Source organism: Aulonocara stuartgranti (assembly GCF_965226115.1).
Source record: "Aulonocara stuartgranti genome assembly, chromosome: 8".
NCBI lineage: Eukaryota > Metazoa > Chordata > Actinopteri > Cichliformes > Cichlidae > Aulonocara > Aulonocara stuartgranti.
This window is the reverse complement of record NC_138959.1, coordinates 18,234,905-18,259,338: the sequence shown is the minus strand read 5'-3', so window position 1 is coordinate 18,259,338 and position 24,434 is coordinate 18,234,905. Positions and strand designations below refer to the sequence as shown.

Here is a 24,434-nt window from a genome sequence, read left to right as displayed (position 1 = left end):
TTTGCCGAATGAGAACTGCATCAGTCCCTTGCGGGTTGGCCACGAACCAAAGCTGCAATACTGACAGAGGGAATAAAAGCAAAGAGCAAAGCTTACAGTCAAAGTGACCAAATCCTGCTGTCCTAAAGGACCTGCTTCAAATTCTTAAAGCGCGCGCACCCCACCAAAACAGAATTCAGAGGCCTAATGTTATGTTTGTTGGCCTCGCCATACCATAACTCTCGTGTCTCACGCTAACTATCCCAGAGGCATGATTTTAAAAACAACATTCTGCGGCTGTGTAATTATTTGAAAGCACAGGAGGTTTCTTTAAAAAAAAAAAAAAAAAAAATCACTTTCTTTTGCTCGCCCCCTCAACAAGCACACATACAAACAAAAGTAACTGAAGCATCGTTTCCCCCTTTGCCTCCATGGCAAAGGCAGCGGAGGTCACTTAGTGAAATTAGGAAAATGGAACAAACGTACATCCTTAGCCATCTATATTTAGCATCTTACTAAGATTCATTTCATAATGGCCTCTACAGTCAGATTAAAATAATAATAATTAAAAAAAAAAAAAAAGTTCAGCTGACCATGTTGTACCAGTTTAAGGTACCAAGTGCTCTGGTGATGTTAGCTTTTCATTTCAAAATAAAAGCACACAAACGTTGCTCATCTGTGAAATCAGTCGCTGATGCATCTTCACGCATACTGTGCCATGCTTTCATGTGTGGGATGTTTAAGGATGAGGTCATTTCTAACAAGTAAGTTTCTAAAAAGTGTCTTGATGAATCTGCTCCATGACTGGAACGCGGGCCTGACCTCTGCTTGGCCTTGGCGGAGGTGAAGGCGGAGGAGGACGAGGAGGAGGGGTGCTGTGAAAGGATGGAGGCCTATTTTGAAATTCTAATAAGGATTGAATAACCATCTGCCCCTTGTCAGTGAGAGAAATGAAAAGGTGGAAAAAGAGATATAAAAAAAAAAAAAGAGGAAAAAAAAGCGGCGAATTTGCGCTTCTGTGGTCTTTCAGAGTTTCCAGCTCTGAAAGCTTCATCAGAGTAATGGTTCTGAGCATGTGTTGCTGGCCGGCCTCTTGCTTTGACACCACTGCTGGATCACACTGCTTTCCCTAAGAAACCTATCTGTCAATGTCCCCCTAATTCCAGCTAATAGTTTCCAAAAAACATAAGCTGAGCCCACAAAAAGCCACAAGCCCCCTGAAAAGCTTGAGAGGGTTTGTGACAAGACTCGCAAAAATCTGTCCGTTCTGCTTCTCCTTCCTCTTCCGCTGTAAAAGTCACATTTTAATAAGACCACTGTTTCATTAGTGAAGCAGACATGATCTAATAGCATCTACGTATTATATAACAGCTAATAACTTTTTTCAGAGGTAATAACTAATTTGTGGGATTTCCTTCAGGTGATGACATGGCCTGAGGTATAACGAGAGTCTACAGTGAAAAGGTCTTTGACTGATTGGTTGTTTAATTTCAAAATTAAACCCTCTTGTGCAGAAAAAAAGAAGAATACCATATCATTCATTCCCTCCGTGGACCCAGTGTGTCAAATTTCCTACTCAAAACATTCAACACCATGCCCAAAGACGTCAGCAGAGCAGAAACACTCAGCTTTCGCTGCTAACCGCAGCTCACCTGCATTTCTGGCAAATCAGACGAAACAGCAGTTCAATCAGTCTTTAAATGACTTCCCTGTTTAATGCATACCAGCGCGCCTGGCTCAACACTGGAAGCAGATCTGGCTCGGTGGGCCACTGGGGGATGGATGGTGTCTGGCCCCGAGCTCGCAGCGTCCCAGCAGTGCTCTGGACTTCCTGCAGGTTGAGTACAAATGAGGGAGAGGAAGGGCTCGAGAATAGAGCAGCTTGTTGTTGCAGCCAAACAGGGCCGAGACGGCTGTGGACACAGCCAAGAACAGAGAGCTACGAGACCATAAATTATCATCTACTCAGGATGTCACATTGTCGTTGACTCCACAAGAGGGCTCTTCATCTTACGGTGCGACTTTGGCAGATTCAATTTATGGCATGATCTAGTGTCTCATATTTTTAAGTTAACATAAAGTATTTACATTACGAGACCGGCCACGCCAGCAGAAAAGCCCACACTCCATCACAACCACTAACCAAATAGCTCTTATCCATCTGTTTCCTTATTCTCTCCTGTGGCTCGGACGCCGAGCAGATAAATCACAGATTTTTCCATCATGTCTCCCTCAATACAAACAGACACAATCCTTTACGAGGCTGCCCTCTCCGACTACTACAGCAGGGATTTGTAAACCAATGTCTCGAGGCAGGATTCATAGAGAGGGAGGCGGCAGATGGGCGTGTGTGCGCATGGCTTGTGTCTGGAGACGCTATGCGAGTTTGCCAAGAGCACAGACAGAAATCCTGGTGCGGGGCATGTCGAACATTTAGCAAAACCCAAGTTCTGTTGGAGGCGATGTTCACGTTGTGCATGTTAAGATTTAAGTCAAGACCGATAAGACCAAAACCTTTCACAACATTTAAAAGGAACTTGAAAGGGTAAAAAAAAAATTAAAAAAAATAAAAAAATCAGCCAAGAGGCACATAATTTCTCAAGAGCCGACTCGGCTTCAGTGGCAGGGTGCAAAACAGCTTTTGATGTGGCTCCAAATCTGCCCACTCTGAATTCCTCATTACCCACAAACCACCTCCCAATCAGCTTAACTCCGTCACCCCTGCACGGAGGATCGTGACCTTTCAGACTCTCCCTCCAAACCCAAACAACCCCAGGACCTCTTATGACACCTAAGGGACTCCTCCACTATGTAACTTACCACTCTTACCCCCCCCCCAATCAGTTTGTGTAACGTCTCAAAAAGAAAAGCAAGCAGGGAAATCGACAAGGCACGGCAGCATTTTCTTTTCTTAAGGGGCTTTATTTATACACTGAGAAGCCTCTTTAAAAGGCCCTCCTGCTACTTTAAGAATATTTTGGAAGTGGTTCCAGTGGAATAGGCTGTAAAAAAAGCAAAAAAAAAGAAGCTTGTGGAACGTGAAATTAGGGACAACTGGGACTGGTTTGTTGGCAAATCAGGATGTGTGATCAGGTATAGCGTGCGACTAGCAAAGACCTTTAACTGCCCTGTATCAACACCGGGATTAGGTCATCGTAGTTGGCCCGTGGAGCCGGGCTATTTAGGCCAGAACTTCTGGGTAAAAGTGACATATCAATCCCACAGAGATGAGATCTACGGAAAGCGGGCGTAACACTTCACAAACGGCTACGGGACATTTGAAGGAGGGCGTGCGCAAAAGTACGAGGGCGAAATCACTCAGGGATTGACAGGATATTGTTACAGAAAGGGGTTAGGTGTATGTGTGCCTGCATCTGTGAGCCGAGAAAGCGAGGGCGTCGAGGAGGAAAAGCCAAAAGTAAGGTTGAAATCTCCCGTGTCAGTTCTAAGTCCAGTCTAAGGCTAGAACGGCCTCGCTTCTCTGGCTCTGTCACTCTCTGCCCCCTTTAAACAGATTTGGCTCTGTTCAATGCTAAATATGAACTCAGGCCAGCTCACAGGGCAATTACAACATGTTAGAAAAATATACTGAGTTTTTCAATGTTCTGCTCCTGTTTCTCCCCCCTCCTTCTCTGGCTGTAATTTTATTTCATAAAGGTTAAAGCAGGGACAGTGGTTTCTAATATGGTTTTATTTTGCTACGCTAACACATTTTTATGACAAGCAAAATTGACCTGAATTGAGTTCAACGTAAGTCTATTCACACCAACAGAAGAACGCTGTAAAAAAAAAAATAATAATAATAATAATTATATATATATATATGTGTAACCACCAAAGAAACAGCCACACATTAGAGGATGAATCCTGATAAAAACGCTAATGTGACATGTAAGCAAGACCTTTGTACAGCCATAAAATTGGTGTCATAGAAAGGCCTGATCCTATACAAAGGTAATCTACTTACATTACAAAAATTGCCACAGAAATTGCCATGATTTTTCTTGGCATGCTTTCAGAGCATGTCTGGATGACTTTTACTGAGTGTGTTGTGAGGTGACGGCAAACGCTGCCAAATAACATTCTTGGAAGTCTTAGCCGTAGCCGTGTGCCAATGAGTCGAGCTGTTGTCATCCACTGTTTAGACTTGCTTGTGCAAAACAATTTTTTCCTTTTTTAAATAGACAAGTTCAGGATGTAGTTGAGTGCAGTAGCCCTGTTTTTCTCTACTGGAACAGTAAATGCAAGAGGCTGATGAGAAATGAAAGGAACGTATGGGCTTGTGTTTTGAGAGACATTGCCAAAGTTGTCAGCGCACAACTCTTCACCTGTATAAACAACATAATGTTCTGGCAACATCATTAATTACTCTTATGACAGTCAAACACGGGTCTTCCAACTCATATTTATCCTTTTCTACAGCTCGCTCTTTCTCTGTGTTGCTTCTGTATAAAATCATTTTTGGTGCCCTCTCAGTTCAGCTCACGTCCTGAAAATAACTGTGCCGTGAAAAGACGCAACAAAATAGACAAACATTGAAATTTTCAGGCATTTCCTAATTTTCATCTGCTCAGCTAAGACATGCAATCAGAACTTTAGATGCAGCCACTGTTGCACTGATTTTTGCGCCACAGTGTTGTTCAAATTCAGACTTTTTTATGATTGTCTGCAACCGGAAGTAATGATCCCATGCAATATCCAGATTATATCCACGAGATATCTAGAGCAGAAAAACTAAAACATTGTTAAAAGCACATAACGGATGACAGATAAGAAGAGAGACTTACGCAGACATTCATTGGCCTCGCGAGCATTGGCCCTCTGCCAAGGTCGGTCATAGTGAAAGGGCTTGCAGCGGTCACATTCAGGTCCCTCCGTGTTGTGTTTGCAGTCACACACCAGTTTACCTTCCTTGTCTTTCAGACAGCGTGAGGCATGGCCGTTGCACTTACACCTCCCGCCCACCTGGAAGTCTCCCACTGCATAGAAATAAGTTGGGAGTGTTGATGTCACTGCCATGGGGTCATCATCCCTCCCTCCAGTGTTGCCTCCGGCCCCTAGTACCAACTCCCGGGGCATCTGCGGCCGGCTGAAGACCACACGGATATCAGTGACGGTGACCCAGTCCTGAAGAACTGGGCTGTTGTCAAAATCTTTACCAGAAGGCCGTCCATCCAGAGTGCTGAAAGCTATAAGCCCTCCAGACAGCGGGTAAAGGTCAGTGTGACCATCTGTGCAAAGAGCTTCCTGCTCATTCTGCTTGGTGATGGTTGCTTTGTTGGGTCGGTTGTACATGCGGCGGCACTGCGAGGAGTAGAACTGGTAGGGCATCCAGCTTTTGCCATAGTCCATGCTTTTGTATATGGCCAGGGACTCGGGTCGTGGTGAACAAAACTGCAGGCTGACGTAGGTAATCTCAAATTTTTTACCCAGCGAAAGGGTGAGAGTCACATTGTACGGAGAGGTGTTCAGATTCTCCGACTGCCAGCAGGTGAGGTTGTGGGCCGAGTTGAGGTCGGTGAGGTAGGAAGCCGGGTGGGCACGGCGAGGGTCGGCTGCGTCACAGATTTGGCACGTGCGTACAGAAGGCCGCTCGTCGCCCCGCTCCACCACGCTACAGGAACGGGAGGGAGGTCGGCCACACACGCTGGAAACCATCACCTCCTTGCCGAAGGCAGCATTGATAAACTCAGGGATACACCGGCGTGCTGCACCGGTGTCATCATAGCAGGGGTCTGGAGGAGTCTGCTGTCCTGTGAAGGGATTAGCGGCACTGTGGGTGAAGGTTGAGCATGCCAGGAGGCACAGGCCCAGCAGGTACCTCCAAGGTTCCCTCATCCTGCTCAAGGGGCCTGTGTTTGGATGTCTATGTGCAAGGATGAGGGTATGTGTGTTTGCCCAAGTGTGTAAACTGAGTGTCTGCGTCGTTGCACTGATGTGTCAGTGTGTGACTCCCCCCCCCGTGAGTGTGTAATTTGTGAGTCAGTGGAAGAAGAGTGTCTGAGCTCAGTGACCCTTCGCTTCAGGCTGACCAGAGCCTTTCCTGTAAGAGAGAGAAATAAACACAAGGGTCAATGTCATCGACATATTTTACCATAACAGGATAGAAAATGGAAAGTGGCATTGATGTACTGCATAAAAAACAAGCAAACAAAAAACCCAATGTTGTGTATCTTTAAAACCAAATTATACTTCCCCTTATAAAGGAAATTAAATAAAATCTTTTACATTGTACGGCCACAAGTGAATGTTTTCATTGACTGAAAGCCTGTCAAAGGATCAGACAGATGAGGGGCCCGAGAGAGAGAATGTGACCATTTAAAGAGAGACATAAGTGACTGCAAGTAGCTGCATCCTGAATTTCAATGCCGGCCTCTCATTCACTACTCGAGTCCTACGCTATTCAGGTCAAAACTGGCCAAGCCTTCTGGTCATGCTTGAGCAGCATGGCAGAAGTCACCCCATAATCCCTGGTGGTGCGGCAGAGCAGTGAACCGTGTGTGACCCTGGTCAAAGCACTGCTGCAAGCGCTGGTCCTAGAAGGGAAAAAAAAGAGAAAAAGACGGGGGGTGGATTCTACATACGAAGGCCAGGCTGTAGTTACTTGCTAATTTTTGAGGAATTTTACAGGAAATCAACCGTTGCAACGCTATTGTGACACAGTGCTGACCGCAAAGAAGGCAGCATTGTGTTTATTCGCTGAACCAGAAAATTCACCAAAAGTGATGGGTATTTGAGAAATGAACTCCACTTTAAAAGAACTTAGAAAGGCCTCAGTGTCTCACAGACTAAATCTATGGGTCAAGACAGGTACCTGGCTGGCTTCTTTCATAAGCTGAGTGCTTGACGAGAGGCCTCTTGGTCCCCGAGAAAGATCGAGGGGCACAAGGAGAAAAAGCCCCAGAGCAAAGAAAGCAGACAATAGAAAGAGATGTATATGGCCTGAGGTTTCTTCTTCCTTAATCCCCTTTTTACTTCCCTGGATGTCAAGTCTAGAAGAGCCTCATTTTAAAAGTGACAGCGGAGGGGTTGGGAAGGTACCTCAACCGTTTGAATTCAATTACAATGCATCACACCCACCTCCTTCTACCCCCACACTCTTTCTTATACTACAGAATCGTTCTTCATCTTTGTAGAACAAAAAGCTTCATCTGTGGCCAATCAAAAAAAAAAAAAAAAAAAGTCAATTTTTGTGGATTTTGTCCATAGAAATCCTCAAAAAAAACAAAAACAAAAAATAACACCCACGTGTCCTAATAAATAGGATGCCTCTTCTGTGCTTAAACACCATTCAGCTGATTGTCAAGCATAAATTCAGATGCTTAGAAAAATTAATGTGATGAATATCGATATCAATCTCTGTCACGCATTACAGAGTGTAACCTGTGTGGTGTTAATTTTAGCAACATTAAGCAGGTAATTTTTTTAGGTTTAGGTTTTTTTATTTTCAGTATGTGTGTGTTATGGATACATGCAGGAGAACATTGGATACAGTTTTCACTCTTAAAGAAAAGAAGAAAAGTATGCTGTTAATAATTTTAAAGTAACAGGTACATTTGGAGTATTTGAAAGGAAAGGAGATAAAATATCATACAGGTGTTTTTCTATTTAAACATACAATGTCATAAGGGAAATGCAGTATCTACACAGTATTGTAAAAGGGTTGTGGGCTGTATTATAGAGTATCCGAATGCCCCTATCTTAATGTGAAATTAGATAGTTTGAGGTGCAATCGTACTCTGTTGTCCTTCTGTACCTACTGTATGTATGCATCACAACTTCAAATAAAAAGTTCAGAAAAATTACAGAGAACTTTTGGGACATGACAGCATAAGTTGTAGGATTTAGTATAAAGTGATATAGTGGGAAGTTCCCTATATGTGAGTATAGGGAAATACAACCTAACACATCTGAGATGTGAAGCAGACATTCAGAAATAATCTTCTTGGCAAGTTAAAGACCTCAGCATAAGAATAAAAACAACACATTTCCTCTTACACTATGCACAGTGGATTGAGAGGATGGGTCTGCTCATTAATGACTGGACTAAGAGGTCTTGGCAGGATAGATAAGGACACAGATAGGTTGCATGTGTCTGTGGTCAGGGAGGTTAAAGCGGTTACACAGACGGGAGTTCATCAACCAAACGTACTCCATCAAAAGACCGGTCATGGTAAGGCTGGTGGGCTTGACACTCAGTGGGGAGGGCGCAGAGAGGCGGCCGATAGAATTAGCAACTCATTAGCATCCAGGCCGGGCTTCCATCAGAGGCATGCTCATCTGGGAAAATAAACTGTGGGGAGTCTCTGAAGGAGAGAGGAAATAGGAGTGGAAACAAAATAGGAAAAAGGTCTAGAAATTATCACAGGATTGAAGATTTTATGGGCATGTTTAGAAAGAGTTGGTGGGTGGACAGCAGACCAAAGAAAAATAGATGGCATAATCATATATAAGAGTTTTGGTAGGCAAGAAAGGAAAGGGACACGGGAAGGAGAGAAACAGTGAGGGGCACGACAGTGATAAAGCAGAAATGACTGGAGGGAGGGCAAGCAAGGACAGAGATGAATGGGAGCAGTAGGAGAAAGAGGGAAAGTGACAGAGATGGAGGGAGGGAGTTGAGGGAAGGACATAAAAATTGAGAGAGGGTGCAATGGAGGGGAGACAGATTAAGGTAGAGGACTGCACGGGTCTGTGTCTGGACTTTGGATGACTAAATATGGTGCGGCCCAAGTGCCTGCCGGGACTCTTGCAGGGTCTGGTGCTGTCAGGCGCGTCTGACAGACGAGCATGTAGGTTAAACAGAGACGGTACAGTGACACGGCTGTTTAATTCCACTCAGTCCGCCCTCCGAAACAGTTGCCAGCATGCACGAGAGACTTATCTCACTTCCACTAAAATCAGCCTTTTGGTATTTTTAATCTCTGCTATGACATCAGCACTGAGGTGTAGCAGGTTGACCTTTTAAATACTAAGAATCTGTTTCAGCAAAAAGTTATCTGCCTATAGCTTTGGCCGTGTGTTTAACAAGCTACGACTTCCCCTCAGTGGGAAAGATTTAGCCTCTCATTAAATGTGGTTCAAGTAGCAACAGCTGCAGTCCAGTGTCTCCGTCTTTCTGATTAAGACGACGAATCCCACACAGAAATGTTGGGTTAGCGAGGAGAGGCTGCAGCTTTTAAAGAGAAACAAAAAGACTTGCAGATTTGCTTACATTGTTCTAGTAAAGAGATATTCTTATTGTTGTGGGAGAAAATAAAATCATGCATGCAATATTTTTACATTATGATTCCTGCCAAGGGTTAAATGAGATGATTAAAACCACTCTCGTTCAAGTGAGTGTAGCAGTTATCCTGGCTCTGTTTAAGTGTTGGAAAATCTGGCTGCCACGTTGCCCAAGCTCACTAATTAATTACATTTGAGTGTAAAGATGTTACATTTAACCTGAGGGTAATGCATCGCTTCCCATGTTGATCTCCTATAATAGCTACGCTTTTGCATTTCACGTTAAAGTTGGCCTGCTTGCAAACCTACTGGCATCATTTAAGTGAGAAAAAAAGAAGTAATTTTAAAATGATTAGCTGGTCGAAGTGCGGTGATAAATACAAACTGCACATTAGGCAAACTGTCACAACAACATTCCTCTGTGGCATAACGGCAATGAAAATCCTGAATGTGCAAACATGCTTTGATCCCAAATCCTGGGCTGTGGCAGTGTTAAATTATTTGCTTATTAGTAATATAGACTCCTTTGGAAATGAGAGAATGAAAATAATATGGGGCTTTTAGAGTGAAAGCCCTCACTCTCCCCCTGCATAGCATGTTTTTAAAGATTACTCAGGCCATTTGGCAGTCGGAACAGATCCAGCGGTTTAAAAATCAAACCAGTGAGCCCAATTAAGGAAGGCTGATGATGAGGGGCAATGGGAAAGGAAATTAGATTAAAGAGATGTGGGCGACGAATAGAGGGAGCAGAAATCCAGGAAGACAGACGAGAGAGAAAGGGAGGAAGAGAAGAACAGGAAGATGACAGGGTGGTCTGGTGGTTTCAGCGGAGACATTCCTGGGAACGTTTTTTCAGCTTCTCGCTGTCACCGGGAGATCATCCCATGTTGAGTTGTCTCTCTTTCAAGCGTGGGCGCCTCTGTCAGAGTTCACAGATTAGGAAAACAGAAGTGGCTGAGAGGCTTTATTTGGCTTGGGTGAAGAGGAGGGCGCCAGGGGAGGTGAGGATAGGAGAGGGACCAGCTGAGCCACTTTGTATCCCAACTGGGAGCCGTTCCTGCTGTTCTGGAGCGACGGTGTGCTGGCTGCACTCAAAGTGGGACTGAATGGAGGCCTTCTGCGACGACCGTCTCAGATGACAGCAAGCTGGGGTCCAAATTGGTACCCTGCTAACCCTCCAGCCTGCTGTATAGTAATCCCTAATGGGGTTATTACCGGCTGCCTGGAATCATGATGGGATTTTTAATAGGCTAACAACAGGGCTACCTCCATTCTCATTATCAGCATGGAAAGATACACTGTATGAATATTACACCGCTGAACAGGAAAGCAACAGGAATCCCCTACATCTACTCCATCCCCTCAATCTTATCCATTTATCAACTACTAGTGTTCTATTTCAGATATCAGGAAGTAGTCACGTTTCACAAGGTTTATTTTAGCTTTTGTGCCACACCTATAAATTATTAATTGATGGCATTTATGAGAGAATAACATAAATTTATATATTTGAGAAAATGGAACCGGCCATAAATGACAGTTCTGATTAATCATGAATCACATCCCTGTCCACTTTGCACCCACACACACACACACACACACACACACACACACACACACACACACACACACACACACACACACACACACACACACACACACACACACACACACACCTGAAAGATAAACAAACTTGTCCAGACCAATCAACATGACTGACAGGTTTCAGGTAACAGGGGTCAGATATTATCAGCCTGAATCCCACTTAATGATGTCCATCTCCACGGTCATGAAGATCCTACCATTGGTGTGTGTGTGTTTGTGTGTAAGTACGTGAGGGTGAAGGAAAGTCTGAGTACCTCACTAGCATTCATTAGGCACTGAAGAGGCAGGGGGAGGGCTGAGGAAAGAGGGGTGTAACCTCTCACAGCTGAGGGCGTCATTAGCACGGGGATCACTAACAAATTTTTAAAGCCTGCTTATGTCTCCTCAGAGGGTGTGTGTGTGTGTGTGTGTGTATATAATGTGACAAATCCTCCAATTCCAACCTTCAAAACTACTCACCATCACCTTACTGCTATATCAAACTCCTGTAGCTAAAGCAAAGTCCATGAGATAGTACTGGCTGTTTCTGGGATAACACAAAGCCGTTTCAAAGTGTCTGTGTGGCTTGAGACGCAGCAGGCAGATCCACAGAAGATCATAAAACATCCAAGTGAAAAAAAAAATTCTCTACCTTTCTATCTGACAGAAAGAGACACCACAGGGAGAAACCCTGAACGCCCAGCAGAGGAATGCAGCAGCTTCTCTGGCCCAGCCCACACCGCCGGCCCCGAGTCTGACAGCAGTTCTTTAAATCAACAGAACCTGATCCAGAACCAAACAGGAGGAGAGACGACAGACAGAGAAGTTAAGACGGCTCTCACAGACTCTGGACGGGAAGCTGTACTGAGCTGCTGATCCTTGTATTTAGTGCAAAAAGTCACGAAAACTGCTGATAGGACACCTTGTTGTATATTTTTGTCTGTTAAAAAGAGGGTTCAGTGAGGTGAGCCTGCTCTCGGTGAGAAAACGAGAAGCGTAAGGGAGTGGAGAGGACATGAGCAGACAGAAAGTTTTAGGCATTACTCATGAATTTACACGGGATTAAAGAGGGTTAAACTGTGAGAACAGAAACAGGCAAAAATACACATCAAATGAATACACAAGACCTTTGGTTTTAGTTGTTTTTCCAACTTAGAGCCTCCACACATCCGACTCATGTGTTTTCTGCTTCACTTTTAAATGTGACTGCACTCATAAAAAGCGAGAAGAAAACACAGTAAGTAGGGTGAAGACGAGTATGAGCTCTACAGTTAAAAAAATATAATAAAATATGATGCATTTAAATAATTTCTTTTTTAGTTTTGACCTTTTTTTTAAAAACATTTAGTCAGTGACACAAACCAAACATCTGTGGTAAAATAACTGATTTTAAGACTAAATCCTACAGAAAGCTCAACCTTAAATCACACTGCAAAATAAAGTATGTGAGTTAGCAGTTACAAACTCTGAATCTATTTGAGTCACAGCCAAATGGATCATGGATCATTCTGAACATAAGTATGTTGCGTTACAGGATGTGGAACTATTTTCTTGAAAAAAAAAAAATTTCTCCATGAAGCTCCCACGAGGAAAAACTTTTTTTCTGGATTTTTAGCTGACAGGGTAAAAGTTTGGAGTACAAGGACCGGCGTCCAAAGATTTATAGCCACCTATGTCACGCTGTGATCTGTTTTCAAATACAAGAAATATTTCCCCTACATGTGCTGTCAAGATGAGCTTGAGAGAGAGAGCGAGCGAAAAAGATGGATGATATCCTCGGACCACGATGGCGGGCAGACTAACAAATTCCTTTAACACTGGATGAAAGCTATCAAGTAGCAGGATTACAGCGATAATACAGACATGTGAGAAATGCTGAACTTCCCAAAGTGTGGTGTTTTCAGGAAGCGGTTGGACTGGAGGGCTGCCCTACGGAACATTTCCCATGGACATAAGCACAACCCAGACCGCAGCTTGAGAGGCAGGTGAGCCGTTTCTGGGTATGAGAGGAAGTAACTCGTTCAGAGGCATGGAAGGATTTAAGGAGAAGAGAGGTGAACGCTCCTTTAAAACCCTTTGAAGGTTGGCTGCGGTAGGCAGAGCCGCGGTTTTCCCAAAAGCCCCCCTAACAGGAAAAACGGTCTCTTTTCCTCTTTTTTTTTTTTCCATTGCATAAGAGCAACCTCTACCCCACCACAGCCAAAAGCACGGACCTACTTTGAACTCCAAAGGGGGTGCAAATCGTTTTATTAAGTCCTTGAAATACTCCGAAGGTTGCGTTCATTAAACACACTCCTTGACAAACAAGTTGTATTTACAAGACACTTTATCAGATGCCAAAGCTTGTGACTCAGACAAGCCTGCTTCACCTCTTCCTGTTCTTTCCTCTCCATCTTTATTCATTCTCCCTTGAGGGCGATGTTACTACACCCCAGGGGGATTTCTGTAGGGGAGTTGCCCACAGGTCAGAGGTCATAGTGTAAAGGCACTAACACTTTTCCATCACTATGGATGTGTCTGTGTGTATCCAAGTCAGATAAGTATACTGATAGGAAATAAGTGGGGCCAGATATACGCATGTGGACCACACACACACACACACACACACACACACACACACACACACACACACACACACACACACACACTGCATCTGGATGAAATCTGCAGCTAGCAAACGCAGGCCTAGCGTTTGCTGGTGCAGGAAGTGGTGGGATAAAATGTGAATCTCTGCCTCTGGGTCCTCTTCCCACAGCGAGAGCCATCTTGGGTATCACGCTGATGAATGATGGGTATTTTAACAGAGAAGGTAAGCAAGTACAAACACCTAATTTGTCACTCAGAGAGATATCACACAGGCAATTCAGTCAGCAGTCAAGATAGTATTTCAACTTCATTCTCACCTCTGAAGTGGAGACAGATGCTGCCTGAGTGAGTGCATGTAATGTGGGTACTCTGTCACACCACATTCAGCTCATGGGCTGCATATAAATGCAAGGTTGGAAACAGAATATATCTTCATGGATTGAAATCAAACTCTAATTCTTGGATCTTGTGTTTTATCCCTGTAGCTACCAGAATCTGATATGGTAGCTCCTGACAAACAGCTGCATCGTGAGTTCAATGATAGCCTCTCCCACAGGCTCGTGGTTGAGCAGACCTTATTAATTAATCAGCCTGCACAGTTTATTCGAATGCTCGACTCAAGGGGGATGAAGTTACACACAGTAAAAACAGAGCAGTGTATGCGACTAGGAGAAACAGATATAGCATTACTTTCCCGCTCTCGTCAAACTGCTGAAGCCACAGAAGGAAAAATATAGTGGAAGTGTTGACTTTACTCGCTCAGGTGGACGGAGCCAAGATCCAGAGGAATCCTGCTCTTCAAGGCAGAAGAAAACAGTCTGCTTATGTTACTGCAGCTTTAACCATCCCCATCCAGCCGCACTTTAAGGAGTTAATAAAAATCTGCACTATGTTGCTCTGGATTAGCCTCCACATCATGTGCCTTCAGCTGCTCCTGGCTCTACCTCCCTCGCTCTGTCACTGATGGAAGCAGGGTGTGATGCAATTAAATAATGATGATTAATTTGCAAAAACAGGGAAGCAGTGGCTGCACTCCAGATGAACAGCCCTTTGCTTCAGATGCATTAAACTCCCCCTGCTTTCCTCTGGCTTCGACTTGACATTTCACATTCTTTCTGACCTTGGCGAGCGGCAAGGTTTCAGAGGCCCTCATCGTGCACCGATTCCAGGCGTTTGCGGCGAGAGTGAGAAGTAGGTCAAGTGGCTGACACTGTTTCAGAGCGCAATAGGGGGATACTTTAAGTCTATTGAAGCAGTTAAGATAAGCCATCGGTATGGGATTCTCGCTTTCGCTTCCAGGCTTGTACCTGCTTGAGAGCAGAGAAGTGGATGAGCTCGGGGAGGGTGAACCTCATCAGTATTGTAAAGGCTATTGTTTCCCCATCACACCCTGACAGGAAGTGGACTTAAGTGCAAAAATGTATTATCATCATTTGCTATTTAGAGTTTAGAGCACAGGTATCAAATTAATTTTACATCACGGACCACATACACGTTACTTTGATCTTATGTGGGCCGTACCAGTGAAACTCCCCTTTCTGTCAGTGTGCAGAAGCTTAACTACACATTTAAACCCAGAGAGATTTTAATATAAAAAAAAGAAAGTCAAATTTCAACAGCATTTCTAAATGATAAAGAAATGCTGCTGCAGTAAATGTATGAAATCTGTCAGCACAACTCTTTGGGCTTAAATTCTGTGTAGCAGTAATGTTTAAAATGATAGAAATCTATTATTTATTTACTTTGGGGTAGTATGAATGGTAATGGGGAAGGTCTGGATCAGTAAAAAAAAAAAAAAAAAAAAAAAAAAGGCTTCAAAACTTGTAAAAGGACGGTCAAAAGTCATATATTCATGTCCTCCTACACATTTTCCATCAAGTGGGCCGGATTGGAGTCTTGGGCGGCCGATTCTTGCCCCTGGGACTTATGTTTGCCAACCCTGATTTAGACAGATTTTCCTGACCTTTAATAATAAAGACAAGTTATTTCTCCAAACGAGCTACTGTGTCTTAATTTAAACATTTTTAATGCATAAATGTCCCTTTTTTTTTTTTAAACCACAAGTTGCACGTGGTGGCGTCGAACGGAAAAGGGGGTAATATTAGAAGCGGCCAATGCACCGATTACGCGCCAGTGCCCGAACCTGGAAGCTGTTGCATGCAAGCTGGCTTTCATATAGCTCACCTCTTGCACCTCGGCACGGGCTGACATTGTTGTTTTTCCTTTGCGGCGACACGTGGGCCAGGTGTAAACCGTGGAGGCTGACACCTGTTCGTGATGTCCGCCGCTCTGATCCAGCGCGTCCCGGTGATTCAGCAACCCGAAACTTACACGACCTCAGTCTGTAATGCGGTAATAACAGTCATTGCCTGCGTTTAAAACAAATAGCAGGTTTGGACAGCCCGTCACAGCGAGCGCCGTGAGTCACTTACTAGGAAAATAAGCGGTGCGTAAAATTGAGATCTGCTCTCCGCAGAGACGCGCACACGCCGGGTGTGTGGAACAAACAGGCACGGTGAGCCGCAAATTATAAACTTACCCCAGTGTCACAAGACGGTAGAGCCGCTGACTTAGTACTTTTAAAAGACGTCCTACAAGCGAGAGATCCACCTTAGCATCAAGTTTCGTGCTCCGTCAAAAACCGTCCTCTCCAAACGAGGGGAAAAAAGTGAGGCGTACTTTCTCACGTTCGTCTCCTTTTAAAAAATAGTTAAGCACAAGTGAGAAGATAGCGGCGGGAGGAGAGATGAACCACCGAACTCATCCCCGTCCGAAGCTCAGAGCGACTGAAGAGCGTCCAGTACATCCATATGTAAAGAGAGCCCGGGTTAGGCTACTCCCCGTTAAAATCAAACCCAGATTTCCCCCAAAACCAAGAGAGAAAGAGCGCACCCGAGAGAGAGAGTGAGGGTGAGAGAGAGTGAGGGTGTGTGTGTGTGAGAGAGAGATCTGCATATCCAATAGCGCACAGTATTTGGATAACTTAAGTTTCATTTTTCCTGTAATTTGAAGAGGCGCCCAATTAATAAAAGAAATAAATATGCGCGAAGAAAAACACTACTTATATCATTTGATTTCATTCCACGGTCTCACTTTTACAACAAATACATCTCCGCCACTTTACGGACCGGCAGTTACTCTGCTGCCTGCTCTGAACGCTACGTGCCGGGCTGTGTTCACAGGCAGCCATATGGAGGTCGTAATGAGCGCACAACGCTGAACCTGTTGAAACAGAGTCAGGGGTTAGCGGGGGCCAAACAAACAAGAGGCAGATGCAGAATGTTGTGACTTATTAATCCCAATAATAGTCCAGCACACGCGGGATTTATTTGCGTCGAGGAACCGACTTTCCCCCCCTTTATTAATAATAGTAACATGGAATCAAACACACCAGGACTGCCTGTTGTGCGCTTGTGTAAAAAGAGGCTCGTTCTGGCAGAGAAAATGTGGACCTGCGCCCTCGGCTATGACAGCATCGCATTAACTCATTAACTGCCTTCATGTGACTTTAAAGAGCATGCGGTCTGTCGTGATGAGTGCTGGCAATTTTATACAGCCCGTCTGGGGAGCGCGTGCCCAAAGGCGCACTGGGGGAGCAAATGGATTTTCGGGGATTTGAGAATTAAAGCAGGTATCGCAGACGTAGGTAACGGCAATTAGAGCCGCTGACGTTTATCACAAAACGGCCAAATAAAATAGGCCGTGTCGGGACTTTTGGGCAGAGTTCATTTAATGTAAGCACAGAGGATAACTTGTCACACGTGTAAAACCAGCCCGGCAGAACCGCGAGGACGGGCCGCAGTTCACTTCATAATTCCAGGTAATTTATAGGCGACAGCTCGCGTGTTGCTCTACGTGTTATTGCAGGTGCAGCCTGCCTACCGGTGGGTAGGCCGGTCATTAGTATCGCGGTCGATCAAATCCCGAGAACCTCCTGGCCCGCTGTAAGCTGATCAACATTCCTCCTGTAGGCGATTTACTGTACCATCCTCTGGGGGGAACAGCATGGCCCAGCTTGGCCGGGCCCGGAACCGCCCTGCCTTCATCCAGTAATTCATCTCAAACAAAGACCGTTCAAACACGAATTCAAAGCCGCGGATAATTAAAATTAATAGGCATTAACCCCCAACCCCGTGCGCGTGCGCTACGCCCACGGAGCACACCTGCAGCCAATACTAATTAACAGTATCAGTGAACACAATGAGACACGGAGAGGGGGGGAAAGGAAATTACTCAAATCAGTTAATGGATTTAAACACAAAGGGGACAACGGCTCAGAAAGTGGGCTAAAATTAATGAAGTCTGATGAAAGTAAGTGACGAGCAAGGGCAAGCATACAGGGGAGCCGTGCAGTGGAGACAGAATATTGGGATTTTTCGATTTGCTTCCAGAAAACTTAAAACAAAGGTTTATCTGACTCCTTTTGTTCAGCGATTAATACTTTATTTATATAAGAGCAATTTAGTTCTTAATCTCAGGTGGTTTGTCTCCACTCTTTCCAAATAACTCTCCAAGAGTTAAGCTTCTAAATGGGATCTTGTAGTAAATCTTAATATTTCGGATGCATTTCTATCCCAGTCTTATTAAAATCTCTCAGATTTGCAGATTGAACATCGATACAGGCGCTTCAAATATTCTCCAGTGTTTTGAATTAAAATACTTGAGTTTAGTGCTAAACGTTTGAGAAAGTAGGGCAGCAAATGGAGAGAAGCTGACACAAACACAGCAGGCCTTCATCAATTGATCCAACAAACTGTCCGAAACACAAAATACTCAAACTCTTTGGTTTGTTAAAAGGAGGAAAAAAAACAAGTAGGGGCATTTTGCTGCCAGCGTTTCTGTTTACACGGGGGCAGTGCAGTCCACGTTCACGCGTTTTATTTGAGAGAGGGGACAATTTTGACGCATTCCTGTGAAATAAAGGAGCTCCACCATCCAGCCAGTAATCTAGGTAGATTATCTCTGCAGTTACAAGTGGGAGAGGCTGGACTGCGTTAAAGACAGAATGAAAGAAAGCAAGACTAACAACAGGCAACACACTCACTTGCTGTCAGATGGGATTCAAGCGGGGAGCTCTCCTCGGTCCTTTAGTTGTTGCACTTGGATCAGTCTGCTGATTGTGTCTGCAAAACAACCCCGTCTGTCTGTTCCAAGCCCGGGGGCTCTCGGCACTAGGTTCCCTGTGGCGGACACCCTGGAGAAAATGTCAGCCTCCGACTGTTTCCTCGCTTCATTTTTTGGCACCCCTGCTGTCGGGCGCAAGGAGAGATGCTTACCTTATCCAGAGGGGAAACCCCCAATTGGCTTTCAGTGGAGACGGGCCTCCCTCTTGTGGCGAATACCGTGTAATACTCAGTCAGACTAATAACCTGTGCCTTAAAAAAAAAAAAAAAATCTGCCCCAAAGTACATAAATGCAACTCACACTTAGGTGGCGCTATAGTACTGAACATTTTCCTTATCACGGGGTTCTAGTGGCGGCTCTGCATTGCCTCAGAGCAAGATAACGTGAAAATGATACCCAGTCATGTCACTAATTAAGCTGGTGAGTTGAGTGGATTTCCACCAGGTGCACCTTTGTTGACGTTTTATCAGCCTCAGATTTTCTGAGACAAAAAAAGATTCGTGGTTGTTTGTATGGCAGTAAGCAAGAGAGCATTTCCACGATATAACTGGATCAGCTGGCGTGGCCACCGTGGAGACATGTATGCCTTAGCATGAAAACAAGTGTTACTGTTAAGATTAGGGCTGTTTCGTTCAGTTACCCAAGTAAGCAGCGTTATATATGAACTAACACAGTACCGATCATCATTATTAACGTTTTTGACTAATCAAACAGATTTCAGCGTGATGACACATTTTTTAAGTCTGTAGCTCACAGCTGAAATAAAGTAAAATACACAAAGAAAAAATACTATCATTTCATGTCGGGATTTCTTTTTGCTGTGTTATAGGTTCAGATAAGTTGTTGAATTAAACAGATCACTTTGCCATATTATTTGATTGTTTGGATTATTTGTTTTTCATTTACTGCTTTTCCCATCTTTTTTTCACTATAGCTACACAAGGAAACTCACCAGAATGTAATGAAATCTTCTGTTGGCACTTAATCACAGATAAAGTCACTCTGTTAGCACTGACTGATTTGCAAAGTCTTATTTTTTAATCCTTGAGGTGAGCGTTCTCACTGTTAGTTTTTAAAAGCAGACGTCATGAGCACAGAGGGGAACTCTTTGCTCATACTATAAGTTATCAATCACAAGTTAGGCCCCACAAAGCTTTATCATTCTGCTGGATACACAAGAAGATGACAATTTATAAAAATGAACATAACGTTGCATTTATTAATACTTTAAATTTAAATATAGGACATAGGAAACTGTTTACTAAGGACCTGAGGAGTTCACCCCTGCTGGCCTATAGAAGAAAATGTGGGCGTAAGAAACTTTTTAACATGCAGAACTTATGAGCTGTCGCTGACATTTTAATATCTGTAGAACCCACAGACTGTATTTTAAAGATGCACAAAGGCACTTTGATGTCACCCACTCAATTTTTTGCTGATATTTTGAAACCCTCAGTTTGGCATTTTGGTTTCTACAATTGTTTTTGTTTGTTTGTTTGTTTGTTTGTTTTTTAAACAAGAATGTTAAAAGAAATGACCATATTTGGACAAGAAGGATGCTATCAGCTAACATTAGTTCTTTCTATCCAGAGTGGTTAATAACTGGGATGTGTATTGTACTGTGACAATAAATGGGATGCTAATTTTCTGAGCAAAAACAGGATGTAAATGTTTAGACTGTGTTTAAACTGTGTCAGTATCTTTAAGGCTACAGACACAAATTGGTTGGAGAGTGCAGCACGACTAAAATTAGCTCAACCGTGTGTACTTGAACTTCGGATCGAGTTGCCTTTCAAATGGTTGTTTCTAAGACGGGATTCTGAGAGGTTTAACGCACAGCAACTTAAGAAAACACCAGCAAATAGAAAAAATGCCACAAAAGCACACGAAACACAGCAAAAGTTGAATGAAACACAATGGAAATGGAAAAAAATGAAACACAAAAACGTCTTTTGGGGAGACAATGATGTGATGTAACAGAAACCAAAGCATGTGAAGGATTGCACTCAGGTGCACTTAAAAGAAGCTGAGGATTCATCTGAACTGTGAGCAGGAACAGACATAAAATAACATGTGCTTTAATCGCATCAGTCATATAATACTATAGATACATGTGTGCTATTAGGCAGTGCATTTGACCTCTCAGGGCCACCGTAGAATCCAGGTCTGCAACCACTCGCAGTCAGTTGCTGTCTGCAAATGGACTTTCATGCATCAAGATGGAAATAAAATGAGGATAACGCACAGTCAGTCTTGATTGAATAAGCTCAAGTTTCAAATTAGATGCAATCTGTTTGTGTTAATGGAGTGAATCTGCGATAAATAAGCAAAAACTGCAAATCTGTTGCCATCTACATACTCAATAACCTTGTACACTTGATTCAGTTATATAAATAGTGACATAAATGCTACAGGATGTCAATTTAAATGCAAAATGAAATAGCAATGTAGGAATATAACCAGAATACACAATGCAAACAGCTGAAAACCAGTTGAGATGAGTCCCTTATTGCTAAAAGATGCATCAACTTAGACAACTGCAATCAAAACTATCGCATCTATTTGTAAATGGTTGCCAAATATGAGAATATTCAATGCAAACACAGTAAAACCACCAATTTTTCCAAGTTGCAAGGATGTTGATGTCCTGTTTTCACTCTGAAATAACTTAGCCAAAACGTAGTGCTGAACAAGATAACATAGCACCCAAGTTTCACTCAAAGCCTTAATACAGTTTAAATAGGCGAGTTAAATAAAAACATGCTACTCCTGAAGCTAGCATCAAGCCTTTTAACTTCATTTTTTATCCCAAAAGGTTGTTGCTTGGTTGAGTTTTCAGTCTCTCAGGAAGTGTTGGCTCACATTTGTCTATATAACCTTTAAATACTTAAATTATTAAGCATCATTAGCTCACGTGGAGGTGAATGGAGCAGAACCTTAAACAGATTATGCCCCTTATCTAGACTTCCAGCAATCTCAACTGTTGTTAAACAATAATGTGGAGCAATTAGGGTCAAAAATAAAAAAAATAAACAACTCGAGCCCATTTTAGCACACCCCCAATTACAACAGCAGTCTCTTGGGGAACCCCGCATGTTTACTTTCCCTCTGCCAGCTCAACTGAAGTCAAGACGGCGGCATTGTGGTATACATCTCACACATTCACTTGCCCAGGGCTCAGCTGTCACTTCAAGACCCGAAGACCTAAGTGGGAACGGAAGTGATATTAATGGGTATAATACCATCATGTCCTTGTCCACTGTGTGTGCACGAGTGCAGGCCCTCTCTTTGCCCATGTGACACAGTGCTTGGGGTGTGAATATCAACATGTCAACATTAAGGAAAGAGAGCTATCAATAGCTCTTCTATCGGTATTATTGTCCCATCCATCATTTTGACGTTACGCCGCCGAAGGTGGCCTCTTCCGAGCTCACACTGATGACTCAACCATGGAGAGTTTTTAAATGAGGATACCTTGAGGTCGCAGCTTGGAATCAGCTGTAACCCAATCTGCGCTGCTGAAGACTCAAAGGATGTGTGCTCTGTGGGGGGATGCTGTTGACCTGATGTGGGATTTCTTGGGGGGTAGCTGCTTACATTTGACAGCAGTGACTGTCAGGACTGACGGTGGGAAATTGGCTTTCCCACTTGGTATGTAGTGCATGTGTGATTAACCCACAGAGAGAAGCTATGACTTGGAAGTCATACATGTATGCATGTCTGTGCATTAAGGAGGTGGTTCAGGTGCCTCTCTGGTGGTATTTAGACCCTTCATTTGTGTGGAATCCAGCATCATTATCCCAAAGTGTTGCCAGCTGGAAGTGCTTGGGAGTTCCCATTTGAACTCTATGTGTGTTCTGAAGATGTAGAACGACTGAAAGAGTCAAAACTCTATAATGAAAGCTCATGTTCTGGTTTTCATTCCACCCTGATATTCATGAGCAGCAGAATCTGGCACTGTCTTGCTGATTAGCTAATAAATTGTACAGCTACAACAATGCCACCCAAGGCTACAGAGATGCTTTCTCAATTATTTGTAATGCAGTGAGCTGGAAGTGGATGATGGTAAGGGTTGAAGTCAAGCATATGATGGTAAATAATGGGCTAATAAAGCTCCAATCGATTCCAGGAAAACTTTAGGTGTTCTAGTATTTCCTCCAGTGCAAGCTTTTCAATATATGCTTATAAAATGGAAAGAATTGTTGCAATTTCTGCAAAACACGAAGACACTAAATCAGGATAATTGGAAATTTATTGTGTTTTATGACCTGTGTGGTATCAGGCAACCAGTGTTGGTGTTGGTATCACATCAATATCAGCGCGATAGGATCAATCCTTTGTTTTTATCTTCTAAGTTTAGTATGTAGGCCACGGAATTGCGACTTAGCTTCAAAAGTGAAAGTCACAGTGATTTTGTGGTCGTTAAAATGTGTTCAGAATCTGAATACATATTAATCATCATCCCTGATGACATGCTGCTCTCCCAGCCTGAGCCACATTAGATTAGAAGTATAAGTACAGGCTACGCTGGCACGGTTTTTATGGGATCATCTCAAAACTTCCATTACTGCACACAACTAGACCTCATAAATAATTTAATGCCTTTTCCACTTTTAATTAGCTAATTTTAGCTGATATGCATGCTATATTGCGGAGTTTTCCATGCAAACCAGTCTGAATGACAACTTACTGCAATATTAAACTGAGAATAGGTTATTTTATGTATTTGTTCGTCCTTAATCATTGAGTCAGTAATCTGATTATTGCAATCCCATGCAATCCATGGCAAATATGGTCAAGTTAACAACCCCAAAAAATAAACACTTCAGTACAGCTATGTGAACATGACAGTAATACAGACCTCAAGCTTGTAAAACAGTAAAAGGTCAGCTTCTTAACTGCTTATCACAGATAACCACAGTGTGGTCATACAGCTTTACAAGCTTATTATACTGCACACATTTTATTGGAAGAGATAGCTCCTCATTTCCCCACTAGATGACAGTGTTGATCTAGCTTAGCGTGTTTCTCTGAAGCTAAAATAGGTGACCACTGACCAAGGCCTAATCCATACTGTCAAAAACAGTGGAGATTAACAGCAGGCCTGCACAGAAAAGCTGCCAGACTGATCCCAGGTGTGCTGTAGCTCCTGGGATAAAAAGCTTCTACCCGAGGATTTCAGGCCCACCTGTAGCTCTCTGTCATCAATTTACCACCCTGCAGGTATAAAGCCTGAAAAAAAAAAGTCATTTGTGGTGTAAATGAAAGCATATATTTGAATCAGACCCTAAAATGTGTGATTTTTGACTGGCTTCAGACCAGCAGATACTTTATATTCATATTTTTTAAATCAATCATCTTAAATTAAATCCTTATTGAGTGTGTCATTGATTTTTCCTGCACGGCTCAAGTCTCAAGTGTCTATGGAGAAACATTATTCTTTGTAGGGCTCAGCGGTCAGCTTTCCGTAGTCATTTCCGTTCACAAAAGAGGTATTTACCTTCAATATGGTTTGCATAAGCTTTAAGGAGGCTCAGGGTGGGTCAGTAATTACAATGCAATTTAAAACCAGCCCTCCCATTACCAAAACGATGCTTCTTCTCATCAGTTGAGAAATATTAAAGTGCATAATGGGTGGCATGAATTTTACAAGGAAATCTTTAAAATAGGAAAACAAGAGATGCTTTTTTTTTTTTAAAGCATCTTAATGTTTTGTTGTTTTGTAAAATCACTGCAAACAGTAAGATGTTGTTTCATTTGACTCAGGGAGAGACTCATTTCTCTCAAGTGAAACATACTACACAATTGTCCAGCCAATTACTAGAGTATTACATTGTCCCGTTCTTTGTGGGCTCATTCAGTGTAACTCGAACCATTCCTAAATGCCACTAAATGCTCTCTGATTCAAACAAGTTCGTAGCGGTGTTCCCATGGGGTCA

The 24,434-nt window shown here is 43.2% G+C and overlaps 1 protein-coding gene across 5 annotated transcripts in view; it reads right to left on the bottom strand.

Moving 5' to 3' along the window:
• The window catches only part of ntn2 (netrin 2), a 43,935-nt gene extending 25,206 nt beyond the window's left edge, over nucleotides 1-18,729 (bottom strand). The window contains exons 1-2 of one of the 5 annotated variants that reach the window (XM_082544078.1): nucleotides 18,416-18,729; nucleotides 4,767-6,022 (exon numbers count right to left, since the gene is read on the bottom strand). In XM_082544078.1, coding sequence (XP_082400204.1) covers nucleotides 4,767-5,817 — 1,051 coding nt within the window. In that variant the 5' untranslated portion in view covers nucleotides 5,818-6,022; nucleotides 18,416-18,729. Of the gene's footprint in view, nucleotides 1-4,766; nucleotides 6,023-11,437; nucleotides 11,901-15,555; nucleotides 15,725-15,910; nucleotides 16,850-17,253; nucleotides 17,588-18,415 lie in introns of those variants that run through there. The other 4 variants (XM_082544081.1, XM_082544079.1, XM_082544080.1 and 1 more) reach the window with 4 other exon arrangements.
• Between the last annotated feature and the right edge of the window lie 5,705 nt (nucleotides 18,730-24,434).